The 18646-nt window shown below is 41.6% G+C and overlaps 1 protein-coding gene across 3 annotated transcripts in view; it reads right to left on the bottom strand.

Annotated features, from left to right (window-relative positions):
• Nucleotides 1–18646, bottom strand: part of tax1bp1b (Tax1 (human T-cell leukemia virus type I) binding protein 1b) — a 115242-nt gene that overhangs the window by 31619 nt on the left and 64977 nt on the right. For all 3 annotated transcript variants that reach the window (XM_060824619.1, XM_060824621.1, XM_060824620.1), the window contains exons 11-13: nucleotides 17289–17400; nucleotides 16225–16343; nucleotides 5291–5413 (exon numbers count right to left, since the gene is read on the bottom strand). In XM_060824619.1, coding sequence (XP_060680602.1) covers nucleotides 5291–5413; nucleotides 16225–16343; nucleotides 17289–17400 — 354 coding nt within the window. The remainder of the gene's footprint in view (nucleotides 1–5290; nucleotides 5414–16224; nucleotides 16344–17288; nucleotides 17401–18646) is intronic.

Here is an 18646-nt window from a genome sequence, read left to right as displayed (position 1 = left end):
TTTCACTGGAGTCAGGACATTGTGCACTCTTTCATGACTTGATTCTATTTCCATGCAATATCACAGACACAACCAAAATATATCACATCAGATTTTACTACAAAAATAAGAATGAGACTAAGTGCAAATCTTACAGAAACTTCGAGGGACCACACAAACACACAATTAAATGTGGAAACTGCTTTCTAAAATGCCCAGCTCTCCCAAAAGCTGCAGGAGTGGTCAGTGGGAGAACAGTGACACCACTTCATCTGTGAAGGACTTTGGAAGGTTTCAAGAACTGGGCAGTGATATGAAGCTTTTAAAATTTGCAATTTTTCAGAGACAAGCTGCCCCTCAACCTGCCATAATAACCTCATTCCACAGAGTTTGCTGAAGGAAAATAGAGAATGTATATTACAGACTGCGTGGCAAATTTGATGGAGGAAGATTGCTCAGGGATACATTCCTGTCTGATTCTGAGCCCCACTTCATTTCCTGTTACACTTTGAAGAAAAGGGCCCTCTGCAGATGACATTATGCTTTCCAAGTAATCTAAGTCCTTTTAAAACCGAACTGAAATATATTTCTGCATACAAAAGGAGATAATAATGTGATTTTAATTGTGAATTGTTTGCTATGTACTAGTTTGACATATTCAATTTTGTTGATATATAAATTTTCAAGCATGTATCATGAAACACATTTATCTCCAGATGCAATTTTAGTACAATGCATCACATTCTTCCATTCCACTTTGAACTCTGTGCATTTTCTTGAAGATTACTGTCTAATTGCCAAACCACTAACAGAGGTTCACAAATTCATCGATATTCCTCATCGAATGTACTTTTTTCAAATAACTAACCTCTTTCAATGTTTTATTCTTTTCATCACTAATCCAATGTAATATGTTAAACTAATTATCCTCTAGAAGAGCAAACAGCCAGCTATAAACCTTTGGTTTAATACAGCTGTTTCCTCATTTGTAAAACTAGTCTGCACACTGTGTATGCTCATAGTTAATGGAAAGAGTCAATGCATCCTGCTATATGTTTTACTGAATTTTAATTGAATTATAGCAAGTAAAACATCTCTCAATTATGTCCACATTACATAATATTCAATTAAGGGAATTTTAAATACTTTCACATTTTCCCCACACCCTGAAATCAGGTGAATTGTTACATCAGCCTGATAATATCTTAGTTTGCCAAAAAATGAATAGAAATTACATTTATAGTATACCATAATTCCTTCATTTAAGTGTATACAGAAAGTGAATGGGGAGTTAAAATTATTCAGAACTTGTCATGTGCTGTACAGGACAAAAGAAAAGCCAACTTCTCCTAAGTAACGGGAGTTATTTCAGATTCAATCATTTTAGGTTTACATTTTTAAAAAATGAAAGCAGCAGCACACTTACAAAATGAATTTAATTGTAACATTTCTAAATGTTACTTATCACGTAGGCAATCGCCAAAAATACCTACCTCTCCACCCCTAAACGCCCTCCCTCACCTCCTTTGAGAACGTCTCCTTTCATTTCAACCAAGCTTCCTATAACGTTCCCCATTGTAGTAGCCTGGGCTCACTTCTTTCTCTAGATTTTTCTCTCCATCCTGCCATGTTCTCCCAATTCATTTTGCCCATGAGATTGATCACCTGTTTACTCTCTTGACACTTATTCCCATTTAAACTGTTAACCATCCAAGTTCCACTCCTGGCCCCATATAATAGAATTTCTCTTCATCAGGAGGTGTCCCCACTCTCACTCAAATGTATAAACTGACCCCCTTACCCCTTAGAAATTGCTGCCTTATCTCTTGCATCTCTTTCCTCTTCATTGTGAATGAGGTGCCATCTCCCAAATCTCTGCCCAGCTTTTCCATAATTTTTTGTTTTAATCTCTCAAATGAGATTTCTATCCCAACCATAGAAATGAAACGGCCCTTAAAGTCAAATTCCTTCTATGCAATTGTGAAAAACATTCAGCCATTAGTCAGGTAATAGCTAAGTGGAGGCTTAACTTGCTTACTTGAGGGGTCTTGTTTTGGTTGCTACATGCAATAAAATTTAAATAATTGTTTCAGTATTTGATTGAAATGTGAGATTTCTTGATAAGTAACTGAATTAAAGGTAGCTTGTGGTAATTTACACGTTATCCCTTGATAGAAAACAAGTGGGCCATTTGGCCTCTCAAGCAAGTTTCTCATCTTAGTGTTAAATGGACGACCATTCATTTTTAAGCTCGGGTCTCTTTTTCTCCACTCCTTATCCCACAAAGGGGAAAAGTTTCTCAGAATCCATTATGGCAAGCCCCCTCAAGATTTTATATAATTCATTAAGAGCACCTCTCATTCTTCTAAACTCTCTTAGATACAGACCCAAACAGTTCAACCTGTCCTCACTAAATCCTTCAGCCCAAGAACCAGTCAAATGAATCGTCTCTGAACTGATTATAATTAAATGATTCACCTTCTTTAATACAGGAGGCTAAAACTGTACATAGTACTCCAGATGCGGTCTCACTAAGTCTGTATACTGCTGTTGCAACACTCCTATTACTTACACTCTTAATCCTCTTGCATTAAAAGCCAACATACCATTTTCCACAATAACCATTAGATGCTCCTATGTGGTTAGTTTTCCTCATTTGCGTACCCATACAATCTAATCCCTCTGTACCACAGAGTCTGGCAATATTTGTACACTTGGATAATGTACTGCTTTGGCCATCTTCTTGATAAAATGGATGACTCACATTTTCACCTTATATATTCCAGCCACCACATGTTTGCCCACTCATTTAACTTGTGTTAAAATGGCAGTCTCATCATGCTCTTGACAATTTTTTTTTTAATTGCTCATTCACAAGAGTAAAAAATGAGGTCTGCAGATGCTGGAGATCACAGCTGAAAATGTGTTGCTGGTCAAAGCACAGCAGGCCAGGAAGCATCTCAGGAATAAGGAATTCGACGTTTCGAGCATAAGCCCTTCATCAGGAATGAGAGAGAGTAGCCAAGCAGGCTAAGGAAAAAGGTAGGGAGGAGGGACCTGGGGGAGGGGCGATGAGGTCATCTCCTCTGCACAGACCTCATTTTTTACTCGAAGATTTTAACCTACTGCGAATCCTCTTGCAAGGATGCCTTCCTTGAAGAAGCTCTCTTCCTCCCTCTACAAGGATTTCAGTGAGTCTCTCTCTCACTGCACCCCCCCAGGTCATCTCCTCTGCACAGAAACTCTTCAGCCACGTTCTCAGACTCGTTCAACTCAGCACCGCCCTCCTAACCTGCAATCTCCTTCCTGACATCTCCGCCCCCACCCCACTCCGGCCTATCACCCTCACCTTGACCTCCTTCCACCTATCCCACCTCCATCGCCCCTCCCCCAAGTCCCTCCTCCCTACCTTTTATCTTAGCCTGCTTGGCTACTCTCTCTCATTCCTGATGAAGGGCTTATGCTCGAAACGTCGAATTCCTTATTCCTGAGATGCTGCCTGGCCTGCTGTGCTTTGACCAGCAACACATTTTCAGCAGCATTCACAAGATAAGGGAATCACCAGCCATTACTGCCCACCCCTAATTGCTTAGAGGCCTGTTGAGAGTCAACTACATTGCTATGCTTCTAGAGTCACATGAAGGCCAGATCAGGTAAGGACAGCGGCTTCCTTCCCAAAAGGACGTAAGTGACCCAGGTGGGTTTTCCTAACTGGTAATGGATTCATGGTTATCATTAGACTCTTAATTTCAGACTGTTATTGAATTAATTTGTAATTATGGTGCAAATTCCTTAAATCCATGACTTGGCTAAAATGGAGTCAAAGTCATACAGCACAGAAACTTCGGTTTCCCTTCAATCCAATAGGCCATGTTGATCATAATCCCAAACTAAACTAGTCTCAACCTGTCTGTGCCTGGCCTATATTCCTTCAAACATTTCTTATTCATGTACTTTCTAAATGCCTTTTAAACACTGTAACTGTACCCATTTGCACCACTTCCTCTGGAAGTTCATTCCACACTCGAACCACTCTGCTAAAAAAATTTCAAACCTCATATCTTTTTAAAAATCTTTCTCCTCTCAGCTTTAATACATACCCCCAAGTCTTGAAATCTCTCACCCTAGGGAAATAATGTAGCATCACAAGTTATTCAGCAATTTGCAATGACTCAGACTCAAGATTATCTCTTGCTACAAGATTCTGGGTTGAAGACAACCAATAACAGCATGTGCCAATTTGTATTATGTTGCCAGGAAGTGTTGGGTCAGTGAGAATTGAAGGGCATTGAACTTAACTTGCAGATTAGTTGCTCAATACCGAAAGGAATAGAAACCGACAATTCTTTAAAAAGTATGACAATTATTGGGTAGTCATTTCAAAATTTATAATTACTACTGTACTATAACTTGTACTTCACACAAAACATATAAAGTATCTTTCCCTTTTCATAAAATCCATTTTCCATCCTGATTTAACTTAATTTTCATTCAAATGTATCAAACAGGTTGCACTCCACCAGGTTATTTGGATTACTTAATGCATTGGTATCGAAACACTTTGAAAAATCTACATTTAAGTTAACATACTTCAGATGTATATATTGACATCAGTGAAGATTTCATTATTAGAATATCTCTAAACTGCAGTCACAAATCAGATTTGTACTTCACATCAGTTGTAGAGCATTAAATTTTCTCTCTAAACACAAACCAATTTTAAAAAGTCAAAATCTTAGTAAGAACTACAGAGTATTATTTGAAGTTCAAAGGGACATGGCTTTACAATACATATTAGGAATATTCATATATCAAGCTTATAGGCATCATATAATTAATAATTCAATTTTCTGGTTTTATAATGTAAACTTAGATAGAATACAGAAGGAAAACCAGCAAACCTATGCAAAAGAAAGCAATAAATGTATTCAGCTAACTTAGAACTATTTATTGTATGAACAAAGAGTAATCACTTTGTTCTACGTCAGTGTTATGCTGGGTGCTAGTATGACAGATGCAAAAGAATTTAAAAACAAATGTTCTCGATCACCTCAATAGGAGAGGTTTCAATAAAAGTTACACTGAAACACCAGAGAATAGAGTGATTTAGAATTCCAAATATAGATGTGCATAAATGATATGCTGCTGTTGAGTTTCAAAATCAAGTGGTGACTAATATTAATTAATGTAACTTTTCTCTTTTCCGCCTTCAAAGCAAAATCTTGTCACAATCAACTCAAATTGTGCGCAATTTAGATCTTCAATACTGACCCATTATTTTTTGTTTAGAATGCTGCTGAATGGTTTTTACCTTATACTGAATGTCCTCTGCAGCTTCTTGTTTTAGGTCACTGTTTATTTTTAACTGCTGCTTTAATTTTTGCTGGATGTAAGCCAGTTCTTCAGCAAAAGCCTGACTTCTTTCATTCTCTTCCTGATGAAAGACAACAGGCAAAAAATATGGTCAAAAGGAAATACATCAGGCAAAGTTCTTTCCATTTCCCATTTGTAGTTTTGGTTAAAAAAAGTTATTTCAGGATACATGAACGGTCATAAACGATTTATAATACATTTACACAATTCTATTATTCCAACACAGAACAGATTTTCACTCATTTCAGGGAAAAGGACAGAAATGCCCTTAACAGAGAATCGATCTCTAAAATCTATGTAACTGAGCAGCTCCTTTAACTGCTAACAACAAAACATCCTATAATACTGCTTGACCCCTAAAAAGGTAGTTATTTTTCTCACCTAAAAACATTAACAACTTCGGCCAGGTGCCTCTCCACAGCCATCCAATCAGAGAACTTGGGATCCTATTCAACCAATTAACATGAAACCTAAGTCGACAGTGTGGTGCTGGAAAAGCACAGCAAACAGGCTGGGGCTGTTTTCCCTGGAGTGTCAGAGGCTGAGGGGGTAACCTTATAGAGGTTTACAAAATTATGAGGGGCATGGATAGGATAAATAGACAAAGTATTTTCCCTGGGGTCAGGGAGTCCAGAACTAGAGGGCATAGGTTTAGGGTGAGAGGGGAAAGATATAAAAGAGACCTAAGAGGCAACTTTTTCACGCAGAGGGTGGAACGTGCATGGAATGAGCTGCCAGAGGATGTGATGAACTGGTACAATTGCAACATTTAAAACGCATTTGGATGGGTTTTGGAAGGATATGGTCCTGGTGCTGGCAAGTGGGACTAGACTGGATTGGGATATCTGGTCGGCTTGGACGGGTTGGACCGAAGAGTCTGTTTCCATGCTGAACATCTCTATGACTCTATAAGTAAGGCAGCATCCAAGGAGCTGGAGAATTGATGTTCTTGATGAAGGGCTTTTGTCCAAAACATCAATATTTCCGCTCCTCTGATGCTGCCTGACCTGCTGTGCTTTTCCAGCACCACACACTCAATTCTAATCTGCAACATCTGCAGTCCTCACTTTCTCTAACATTAAATCTAAGCTGACTGCATCAACATTCACTTTTAATGGATACAATCACATAAGGCATAGAGAATATAGTAAGAATACTCTTTGTCATGTCCTTGCCCATGTCTTTCAATCCATACATAAAGCTCTATTGCTTCAACACCAAGTTTTCATTCAAAGATTTGCTATGTCATCCAAATCCCAAAATGACATATCATGACCATAATGGAATAAGTATTTACAGGATTACCACTGACAATCATATCTCATTTGGCAATTTACATCAACCACACTGATATACCTCTTTAGATTTGACAATTAAAATCAAAGATCTGGAAGCCTTACAGATCAGTTATCTGAACCAAAACATTTCTAGACATGAATGTGGAGAATTAAAAAACCCACTGATTTCTACTCTTGAGGATTCTCTCAATCATCCATTGTAAATTTTGGTTGAAGATCAGGGAAGTCCTTGAAGTCAAGCTTTGAGAGCTTTGCAAGTTTTTGCATAAAGTTATACCGGTTAATCATCTAAACCCTTTGCTGAAATTGCACAACAGTATCTACCACATTATGAACAGTATTTACTGGGACATAACCTTCTGGACATTTTTCATAACAGAAGACTTAAGGATAAATGCATTGAATTCACCTTATTGTCCCTGATCTATATGTGCCTCCAGGTGGTTACAGCACGACAGCACAGAGGGAATTTTGGAAATGTGGGACAGAGGAAGGATTGTTAGTTAACCAGACTTGTAATGTTCGACTGTTATATAATGATCCCTGCTACAAGCTATCAATAATTATATTAGCTTAATACAGAAATGGGCCTTTTAATATTTGGTCAATACTTAACAGCAATTTGACACTCAGTAACCTGATTCACGGTAATTATTTGGAAGAGGATTGAGAAAAACTGATGAGTCACATTGAATCATAGCAAGTAAAAGCACACATCTTCAGAAATGGAAAGAAACCAGGAGAAATTTAGGAAATAAAGTGAGAAATTAATGTTCCCACCATCCAAAACTACACTTGCCCAAGTTCAAGTTTGTTAAGACTTGCCAATATACGAAAAAGGAGGCAAATCCTTTGCCAATTTGCCGCAATTTCAATTAAAATCAGAAGTTCAGTTAGCATAACTATTTCAAAGAGCCATACACAAACCATAGACCATAACAGTGTTGACTACCATGACTGAAAATGCATACTTTTGAAAATATTGTAATTTAAAAATCACCCACAATAGGCTGTACAACTTGTTACAGTACTCTTTTCTGTCAGTATTTTGCAATTGATTGGAGAGTTGTTCCTAAATATTAGTCCTATGAAATTATAAGAGAAGGCTGTCTCAAAGTTGATACGAGATTATTCTGCATTCTACGAAAAATCTGAACCGTTACTCAAAGAATATCCAATGTTAGAGCTAAGCTTTTCAGTCTATCAGAGATGACCTTTGACGTGGAACTTGCCCTTGCAATAATCTCTGCTGCAATCCTCCTCCACAGCAGTTATTCCTAAAACATCTCTGAATGAAATTGGGAATTCATGTTCAATGTGCAATTTTAAGCTGAGATCATTAGAAACAGGGCTTGAGACTGTCTAAATTAGTTTTGTGAAATACCCATTCAGACAGGAGAATGGATGAGTCACAGAAAAAAAATGAAACTACAGCATCCTAACTCACTGCAATATCAATTCCAGTTACCTAAAGGTATTGTGCTTATGAAAGTTTAATTTGCTAGCAATATTTCAGTTGAACATAAAGTGGAATCTGTAATTGTTTCTTAATAAAGGAGACCCCACCTTGAACCCGATATTGTCTCAGTTATTACAGTTCATAGAACTACTGCTTACTTATTAACCTTAAAATAATATTTTAAGGTTAATAAGTAAGGTTAATGTAAGGTTAATTTCTACATTTAAAAAAGGATAGTGATTGCAAGGTGGCAGCTAAGTGACAGATGTCAGACTTGGACACCAAACATCAACTGGTGAGCTAGGAATCAGGCATGATTTGGGAAAACCAATGGGACACCTTTGTTTTTGAGGATTTTAACTAAACCAAATGCAGGTGGTTTGTAGACATGGTAGATGGTAGATCGTAATACTGCCCAATGGACAAAAAGTCTTCAATGCGCAAAATCAATGATAGGCCATAAAAGATTTAAATGAAAACGCAGGCCATAAGAAAGATGAATCCACTCCTTAAGCCGCCTGTCCATTTGAAATATCACGGCTGATCTGCCCTAGGTGTGAACTCCTCTTTTATGTCAGCCCTTCACAGCCCTCAGCTCCAAAATTTTAATAATCTACCAAGCTCCACAACTCTTTGGGTTAAGAATTTCCTTCACATCTCAGTTTTCAATGAGTATCCCTTCATTCCAAAGCTTTCACCCCTTATTCAAAATACCCCACGAGTGGAAAAATCTTCTCAATATCTACCCTGACAAGCCCATCTGAATCTAGTACACTTCAATAAGATCACCCTTCATTCTTCTAAACTGGAATGAATAATAGCCTCACCTGTTTCATTGTTTTTGATAAAGCCAAGCCCTTTACTCTTGAAGTCAGCCTGAATCTCTTTTGAACTGCCTTCAATGCCAGTTTATCCTTTCTTAAATAGGGATACCAAACTGTACATAGTACCCCACTCACACCTCATAGGTGAAATAAGACCTCTCTATTTTTAGACTCCAAACCCCGAGCACTAAAGGAAAAAAATTCATTTGCCATAACTACTTGCTACATGTGCATGTTCACTTTTAGTATTCATGTACAAGAATACCCAGATCCCTCCACGCTGCATTTTTGGAGTCTCTCTCCCAATAAATCATAGTCTGCTTTTTGATTCTTTCTAAAGCACATGACTCCAGACCTTCCAACATAAAACTTCATTTCCCAAGTTTTGTCCATTGTTTGAACCTATCTACTTTCTTGACAAGCTGACAAAAGGTGGTTCATCCTACTCACTGACGGGAATCATTTTCTTCTGCACGCAATCAAATATCTGTTTTAATATCTGCCACTACTCATTCACTAAATTTCCCTTTGGTCAATTTTTCCAGTCCACTTTAGACAACTCTTCCTTGATAAGTCAAAGACAGTGGTGTCCAACCATAAGACAGAGCTGTGGAAGTAAGGCCAATCGGCCCAGCGAGTGCACTCCGCCATTCAATCATGGCTGATGAGCATTTCAACTCCACTTACCCGCATTCTCCCCGTAGCCCTTAATTCCTTGTGACATCAAGAATTTATCGATCTTTGCCTTGAAGACATTTAGCGTCCCGGCCTCCACTGCACTCCGCGGCAATGAATTCCACAGGCCCACCACTCTCTGGCTGAAGAAATGTCTCCGCATTTCTGTTCAGAATTGACCCCCTCTAATTCTAAGGCTGTGTCCACGGGTCCTACTCTCCCCGTCTAATGGAAACAATTTCTGAGCGTCCACCCTTTCCAAGCCATGTATTACCTTGTAAGTTTCTATTAAATCTCCCCTTAATCTTCTAAACTCCAATGAATACAATCCCAGGATCCTCAGCCATTCCTCGTATGTTAGACCTACCATTCCAGGATCATCCATGTGAATCTCCGCTGGACACGTTCCAGTGCCAGTATGTCCTTCCTGAGGTGTGGGGACCAAAACTGGACACAGTACTCCAAATGGGGCCTAACCAGAGCTTTATAAGTCTCAGTAGCACAACGGTGCTTATATATTCCAACCCTCTTGAGATAAATGACAACACTGCATTCGCTTTCTTAATCACGGACTCAACCTGCATGTTTACCTTTAGAGAATCCTCGACTAGCACTCCTAGATCCCTTTGTACTTTGGCTTTACGAATTTTCTCACCGTTTATAAAGTAGTCTACGCTTTTATTCTCTTTTCCAAAGTGCAAGACCTCACATTTGCTCACGTTGAATTCCATCAGCCATTTCCTGGACCACTCTCCCAAACTGTCTAGATCCTTCTGCAGCCTCCCCACTTCCTCAGTACTACCTGCCTGTCCACCTAACTCCGTATCATCGGCAAACTTCGCTAGAATGCCCCCAGTCCCTTCATCCAGATTATTAATATATAATGCGAACAGCTGCGGCCCCAACACTGAACCCTGCGGGACACCACTTGTCACCGGCTGCCATTCTGAAAAACAATCTTTTATCCCAACTCTCTGCCTTCTATCAGACAGCCAATCCTCAATCCATACCAGTAGCTCACCTTGAACACCATGGGCCCTCACCTTGCTCAGCAGCCTCCTTATCAAAGGCCTTTTAGAAGTCTAGATAGACCATATCCACTGGGTTTCCCTGGTCTAACCTACTTGTCACCTCTTCAAAGAATTCCAACAGGTTTGTCAGACACGACCTCCCCTTACTAAATCCATGTTGATTTGTTTTAATCAGACTCTGCTCATCCAAAAATTTAGAAACCTCATCCTTGATGATGGATTCTAGAATTTTACCAACAATGGAGGTAAGGCTAATTGGCCTATAATTTTCCATCATTTGTCTTGATCCTTTCTTGAACAAGAGGGTTACAACAGCGATCTTCCAATCATCCGGGACTTTCCCTGACTCCAGTGATTTTTGAAAGATCTCAACCAACACCTCCGCTATTTCCTCAACCACCTCTCTCAGAACTCTATGATGTATCCCATCGGGGCCAGGAGATTTATCAATTTTAAGGCCTTTTAGCTTTTCTAACACTTCTCTTTTGTAATGGCAACCATACTCAACTCATGTCTTCCACTGTGAAGATTGACGCAAAGTACTTGTTAAGTTCTCCTGCTATTTCCTTATCTCCCATCAGTAGGCTTCCAGCATCAGTTTGAAGTGGCCCAATGTCTACTTTTGCCTGTCGTTTGTTTCTTATATATTGAACCCCAGGGAAGGGAAACCAGAGACACTTTCCCTCAAACTGACTTTGAGACTACCATTAAGAGTTTTGTGTCCTAAAAGATCGCTTCTGCGAATTTCCTTGCAAGGATGCCTGCCTTGAAGAAGTTTTCCTCCTCTCTCTACAACAATCTCAGGGAGTCCCTCTCCCACTGCAATTCCCAGGTCATTTCCTCTGCCCTGAAGCTCTTCAACCATGTCCTGAAACAAACTCGCTACCACAGCCACATTTGCTTCCTCAGTGCCTGCCTCCATAACCAACTCATCCCACACGGACTCCGGACCACCTTTAAACCAGAAGAGTTCGGACCCGACCAGGTTAAACAGTACAGACTACCGATTCAAAAACACCAGCAACGGTTCTCCTTCAAGATCCTCCGCTCCACGCTTGCAGCAATGCACCGGCACCTAACCTCTCTACAGTCAGCCCTGCCTCAGCTGAGGGCCACACTCTCTCAGAATTGCAAAGGACCCACTCTGTACTACATCCTCAGGAGAATTCATACTCTCAACAAACAGTATTTCAATTCCATCTCAAACATCAAAAACTCTAAGTACAATAAACTTATCTACCCACCTCCATAACCAACGCTCCTCAAACATTCCAGAAGATTCCCCCGGCCTCTGGAACTGCTCGGACGCCATTAGCCATGCGGCTGGTGCAGCTGCCACCCTCACGCTGATTGACAATGTCATTTCTGCCCCCATCATGGCCACTCCCACAGCCACTTCCACCCCTCACAATTCCTCATGCAATATACGTAACATCACTTCTGCACCTCACATCATTGCTGATGTCACACACTCAATGACTTCTGCCACCACTTCCGCCCCCAATGCCACTCACCTGCATTCTGCTGACACGCCCTACACAGATCCCACTATCACTATTCCCGGCCCCCAGGGCCCTGAGGGGAACACCCCCCCCCCATGACTCCACCCCCATTCCCCCCATCACACCCACTCCAGTTACCGGCTACACCCCCATCTCCAGCTCCAAGCCCACACCAGATCCCAGATCCCAGCCCTGCCGAGCTTTCACCATCCCTCCAGACCTCCCCCTCACTGAGGACGAACGATCAGTCCTCAGCAAAGGACTCACCTTCATCCCCCTCCGTCCACGTATCAATGAATTTAATACACGCCGTGACGTCGAACACTTCATCCACCGCCTCCGAGCTTACTTTCACAATCAGGAGTCCCGCCCACCTTCCAAGGACCCCTTCGCCCACTTCCAACACACTGCATCCACTTGGACACCCCGCGCTGGCCTATTACCTGCCCTTGATCTCTTCATTTCCAACTGCTGCCGGGACATTAACCACCTCAACCTGTCTACCTCCCTTCCCCCCTGCAACCTCTCACCCTCACAACGCGCAGCCCTCCACTCCCTCTGCTCCAATCCTGACCTCACAATCAAGTCAGAAGACAAAGGGGGCGCAGTAGTAGTCTGGCGCACTGACCTCTACACCGCTGAAGCCAAATGCCAACTCGAGGACACCTCTTCCTACCGTCCCCTCGACCATGACCCGACTCCCCATCACCAAACTATCATCTCCCAAACCATACAGAACCTCATCAGCTCAGGAGATCTCCCACCCACAGCTTCCAACCTCATAGTCCGGGAACCCCGCAGTGCCCGGTACTACCTCCTTCTCAAGATCCACAAGTCTGACCACCCTGGCCGACCCATTGTCTCAGCATGCTCCTGCCCCACTGAAATCATTTCTACCTACCTCGACACTGTTCTATCCCCCTAGTCCAGGAACTCCCCACATACGTTCGAGACACCAGCCACATCGTCCACCTCCTCCAAGACTTCCATTTCCATGGCCCCAACGCCTCATCGTCACCATATCCAATCCCTCTACACCTCCATCCGCCATAACCAGGGCCTCCAGTTTTTTCCTCTCCCGACGTCCCCAACAGTACCCTTCCACTGACACACTCATTCGTTTGGCCGAACTGGTCCTTACCCTTAACAATTACTCCTTCGAACCCTCTTAATTCCTCCACACCAAAGGGGTAGCCATGGGCACACATATGGGCCACAGCTATGCCTGAATCTTTGTTGGCTACGTAGAACAGTCAATCTTCAGTAATTACACCGGCACCACTCCTCACCTCTTCCTCTGCTACACTGATGACTGCATAGGCGACACCTCGTGCTCCTGCGAGGAAGTTGAACAATTCATCAACTTCACCAACAAATCCACCCTGACCTTAAATTTACCTGGACCATCTCTGACACCTCCCTCCCCTTCCTGGATGTCTCCATTTCTATTAATGACTGACTTGACGCTGACATGTTTTACCCACCGACTCCCACAGCTACCTGGATTACACCTCTTCACACCCTACCTCTTGCAAAAATGCCATCCCATATTCCCAATTCCTCCGCCTCCGCCTATCTGCTCCCAGGAGGACCAGTTCCACCACAGAACACACCAGATGGCCTCCTTCTTTAGAGACCACAATTTCCCTTCCCACGTGGTTAAAGACGCATCTCGTCCAAATCCCGCACCTTCGCCCTCAGACCACACCCCTCTAACCGTAACAAGGACAGAACGCCCCTGGTGCTCAGCTTCCACCCTACCAACCTTCGCATAAACAAAATCATCTGCCGACATTTCCGCCACCTCCAAAAAGACCCCACCACCAGGGATATATTTCCCTCCCCACCCTTTTCCGCTTTCCGCAAAGACAGTTCCCTCCGTGACTACCTGGTCAGGTCCACGCCCACCTACAACCCACCCTCCCATCCTGGCACCTTCCCTGCCCCTGCAGGAATTGCAAAACCTGCGTCCACACCTTCTCCCTCACCTCCATCCAAGGCCCTAAAGGAGCCTTCCACATCCATCAAAGTTTTACCTGCACATCCACTAATATTGTTGCGCGATGTGGTCTCCTCCACATTGGGGAGACTGGACGCCTCCTCGCAGAGCGCTTTAGGGAACATCTCCGGGACACCCGCACCAATCAAACACTGCCCTGTGGCCCAACATTTCAACGCCCCCTCCCACTCTGCCGAGGACATGGAGGTCTTGGGCCTCTTTCACTGCTGCTCCCTCACCACCAGATGCCTGGAGGAAGAACGCCTCATCTTCCGCCTCGGAACACTTCAACCCCAGGGCATCAATGTGAACTTCACCAGTTTCCTCATTTCCCCTTCCCCTACCTCACCCGAGTTCCAAACGTCCAGCTCAGCACTGTCCCCATGACTTCTCCTACCTGCCTATCTTCTTTTCCACCTATTCACTCCACCCTCCTCCCTGACCTATCTCCTTCATCCACTCCCTCACTCATCTACTGTACTCTATGCTACTTTCTCTCCACCCTCCTCTACTTATCTCTCCACCCTTCAGGCTCTCTGCCTTTATTCCTGAAGGGCTTTTGCCGAAACGTCGATTTTAATGCTCCTCGGATACTGCCTGAACTGCTGTACTCTTCCAATGCCACTAATCTAGAATAATGTGGAGGTGCCAGTGTTGGACTCGGGTGAACAAAATCAGAAGTCACACAACACCAGGTTACAGTCCAACAGGTTTATTTGAAATCACAAGCTTTTAGAGAGTATCCCCTTCATCAGGTGAAATGACAGAGAAGCACACAAATACAGAATTTATAGGTAGTGTTCAACGGGAGAGAGATCAATGATCATACTCCTTTCAGGATCTTCTCTGCTTTCTTGCATCTCTGCAGAAAGTTGATGTCTGTGTCAATATGCATGTGATGTCGATGGTAGCCATGATTTGGAGGTGGAGGTGGAGGTGCAGGTGTTGGACTGGCATGGACAAATTCAGCAGGCACATGACACCAAAAGCTGTCAGCTCAAACTGGAGCAGATCTCCAAGAAGATCGCACATATCTACACAGGCATCAATTTTCTACAGAGATGCAAGAAAGCAGAGAAGATCCCAAAAGAACAATGACCTTTTGATATCTCTGCCTATAAATTCTGTGCCTGCAAGCATCTCTTTCACTTCATCTGACGAAGGGGATATGCTCTGAAAGCTTGTGATTTCAAATAGACCTGTTGGTCTATAAACTCTTGTCATGTGACTTCTGACTTTATCCAAAGCGAGCAAGGCAGGTCTCTGACGAGCTAGTCTTGGTACCCGTGCTTCATTGCTGCCTTGTGAATCAAGAAACCTGAATCCAGCCTACTCACGTTTCCAGACACTTTAAATATGGCGACATGGACAAAGGTGAGGCGCTAGGATTTCAAACATCAGAAAACGGTTTGACTCTCATTTGCAGTGCTTAATGTGAAAACATAGATCTTTCTTTTGACCTAGATATGTATTGCTATTCCTTATTAGGATGACAAAATTCTGCAAAACCTTTGATCAAAGAGATATTGAAACATTTTCACTATCATCACTATAGCAGCAAAAAAGGATCAAAACAAGGGCAACTAGGAATTGACAGTAAATGCCAATACTGTCACAGTGAGAATGAGAAACTATATTTTAATCATATTTCTGTTTTAATGGAGGAAACATTTTCTGTCTTAGCATGAACTATAGATAACATGTTCGCAATGTATTAAAAACGGAGCATCTGTGTTGACATCCTTCAGGCTTTTATAGATGCAAAGCAATCTAAAACTACTGCATGCTAAATTGGAACCTTAAACTAATTAACATATTCCAAGTGAAGAAAATGTCTGGACCAAACAAACTCTGAATTACCAGAGATCATTTAATATTTAACAATTAGATTGTGACCACGCGTCCTTATCAAACAAAGCACCATGAATATAATACATAATCTAGAAAGCACAGCAAACAAGATATTTTTCTCACAGAGTTCCAACCATATTCTTTAGAATATCATTTATGACTCAGCAATCTTTTCATTCCATTCAACCTGGATGTGATAAGGTATTACAAGTCTCAGTGATTGGTTTACTTACGGCCAACATCTGCTTGCATTTTTTGTACTTCTCATTTTTTTCCATTATTTCTTTATTCATTTTACTTATTTGCGTCTGCACCAAGAGATCAAATGTATGGTCGAATGGAGTTGGCATGGCTGGAGAGACAGGAGCAAGATGTAGAGTTTATCACTGATAATTAAAAGACCCATAAATAAAAACTAATCAAGTTTTAACTTTTTATTTTCCCAGACAAGCAATTTAATCTTTCAAGAGCCATTTTGTTGATTTGATGACAGTCGATGCTGGAACAATTGGACACGTTCAAATTTGGGCTCCAAGCTGGTAGGTAAAACATGCAGTTAATTCAATGGCAAATAAAAGTCTTTTCTCGTGAAATATACTTTTTTTCCTGAAAGTGTGTATTTTGTGAATGGAAATGTTAGAGGTAAGTATTTTAGCTATACCTATATCAACTAAAGGATTCTTTCACCAATTTTCCGAAGCCCTGCAATTATACTCTCTTCAAATGCTTATCTACTTCACAAAATAAGATGTTATTGTATAGGAACAATTTCACTTGCCAGGTGAAATTACATGACTGTTCTGTGCCGATCACATTAATCTCACGATTGTCAGCACTACATTATCAATGACAAACTGGTAGGACCTGGAATAACATCAAGTATTCCAGCTTGAAATATTGAGTATTAGAATTGTTTCAACACAAAAATGGTTTGTAAATCTGTTGCTAATGATGGAGTTGTTTTACAGATCATTTTCCTTGGGTATAAAAACACTTCAAAAATGTGTTCCATAGTAGTAAATGAAATTAAAAGTAGAAATTGCTCTTCTCAATTATGAATAAATGAAGATACACCTGCAGTACAAGCAGTTAGAGAAATACTTGCTGAACAATCACTAAATCATTACTTGGCTTGCCTGTGTACTTATTCACTGCAAACCAATGTATATTTCAAATCAGACTAAAAGCTGTGAAAAGCATACAAGAAGTGTACAAAATATAAAACAAAATAATACTTTAGGAAATTATACAATCCTGGCTTATTTATAAAGCTGGAGTCTGAACAACAGCCCAGTACCTGAAGAGGAATCTTGAACAAAGTCAGCTGCTGACACTGGAGGTGATTCAGTGTTTGTCCCATTATCAGCTAGTTTCTGCTTCTTCAGGAATGTTTCATTTTTCTTGTCTTCCTATTAATGTGACGATATATCATTAGATTTCTCTATAACTTTCCTTGGAAAAAATAATATCCAGATGTCTTACAAGAGCAAAGATTAAATGCAGAGAGGCTAAGTAACCATGTGATGTAACAGCACTTTACAATTCAAAAAACCTGCAAAGTGTCCTGATTCTTCCTTGAGAATTATGATTAGATTAGATTCTCTACAGTGCGGCAACAGGCCCTTCAGCCCACCAAGTCCACATCGACCCTTCGAAGAGTAACCCACCCAGACCCAGTTCCCTCTAACTAATGCACCTAACACTATGGGCAATTTCGCATGGTCAATTCACCTAACCTGCACATCTTTGGACGGTGGGAGGAAACCGGAGCACCCAGAGGAAACTCATGCAAACACAGGAAGAATGTGCAACCTCTTTGTAGACAGACACCCGAGGCTAGAATCAAACCTGGGACCCTGGTGCTGTTAGGCAGCAGTACTAACCACTGAGCCACCGTGCCGCCCGTGTACAAAAAAAATACAAGGTGGCAGAGTTCAACACAATTCCATACTTCTGCAACATGTGAAAACTGTGATTATTATCGCCATTACGTTCAATCTCCCCAATAATCGCAGGCCTTCAGGGTTTGCAAAAATCTAATTTTCTCCTCATGCTGCTGGAACTGTGTGATTTTGTTGTCTGTTTCATTCTGCTGGACAACTTTAAATAATAACAAGAGCATCGCCACTACGAGAAAGGCTCTCTTATACCTCCCACAATAACTCGTTGCTCCATGGAAAACATGAAGCTTTCCATGAGCTCTCTAAGGTTGTCCATATCTTCAGTAAGGCGTTTGAAAAGGTTCCCCATGGGAGACTGATTAGCAAGATTAGATCTCACGGAATACAGGGAGAACTAGCCATTTGGATACAGAACTGGCTCAAAGGTAGAAGACAGACGGTGGTGGTAGAGGGTGCTTTTCAGACTGGAGGCCTGTGACCAGTGAAATGACACAAGGATTGGTGCTGGGTCCTCTACTTTTTGTCATTTACATAAATGATTTGGATGTGAGCATAAAAGGTACAGTTAGTACATTTGCAGATGACACCAAAATTGGAGGTGTAGTGGACAGCGAAGAGGGTTACCTCAGATTACAACAGGAGCTTGACCAGATGGGCCAATGGGCTGAGAAGTCGCAGATGGAGTTTAATTCAGATAAAATGAGGTGCGGCATTTTGGGAACACAAATCTTCGCAGGACTTATACACTTAATGA

The sequence above is a fragment of the Hemiscyllium ocellatum genome, chromosome 5 (assembly GCF_020745735.1).
Source record: "Hemiscyllium ocellatum isolate sHemOce1 chromosome 5, sHemOce1.pat.X.cur, whole genome shotgun sequence".
Taxonomy (NCBI): domain Eukaryota; kingdom Metazoa; phylum Chordata; class Chondrichthyes; order Orectolobiformes; family Hemiscylliidae; genus Hemiscyllium; species Hemiscyllium ocellatum.
The sequence above is the reverse complement of the archived record's forward strand: the minus strand, read 5'-3'. Positions and strand labels throughout refer to the sequence as shown.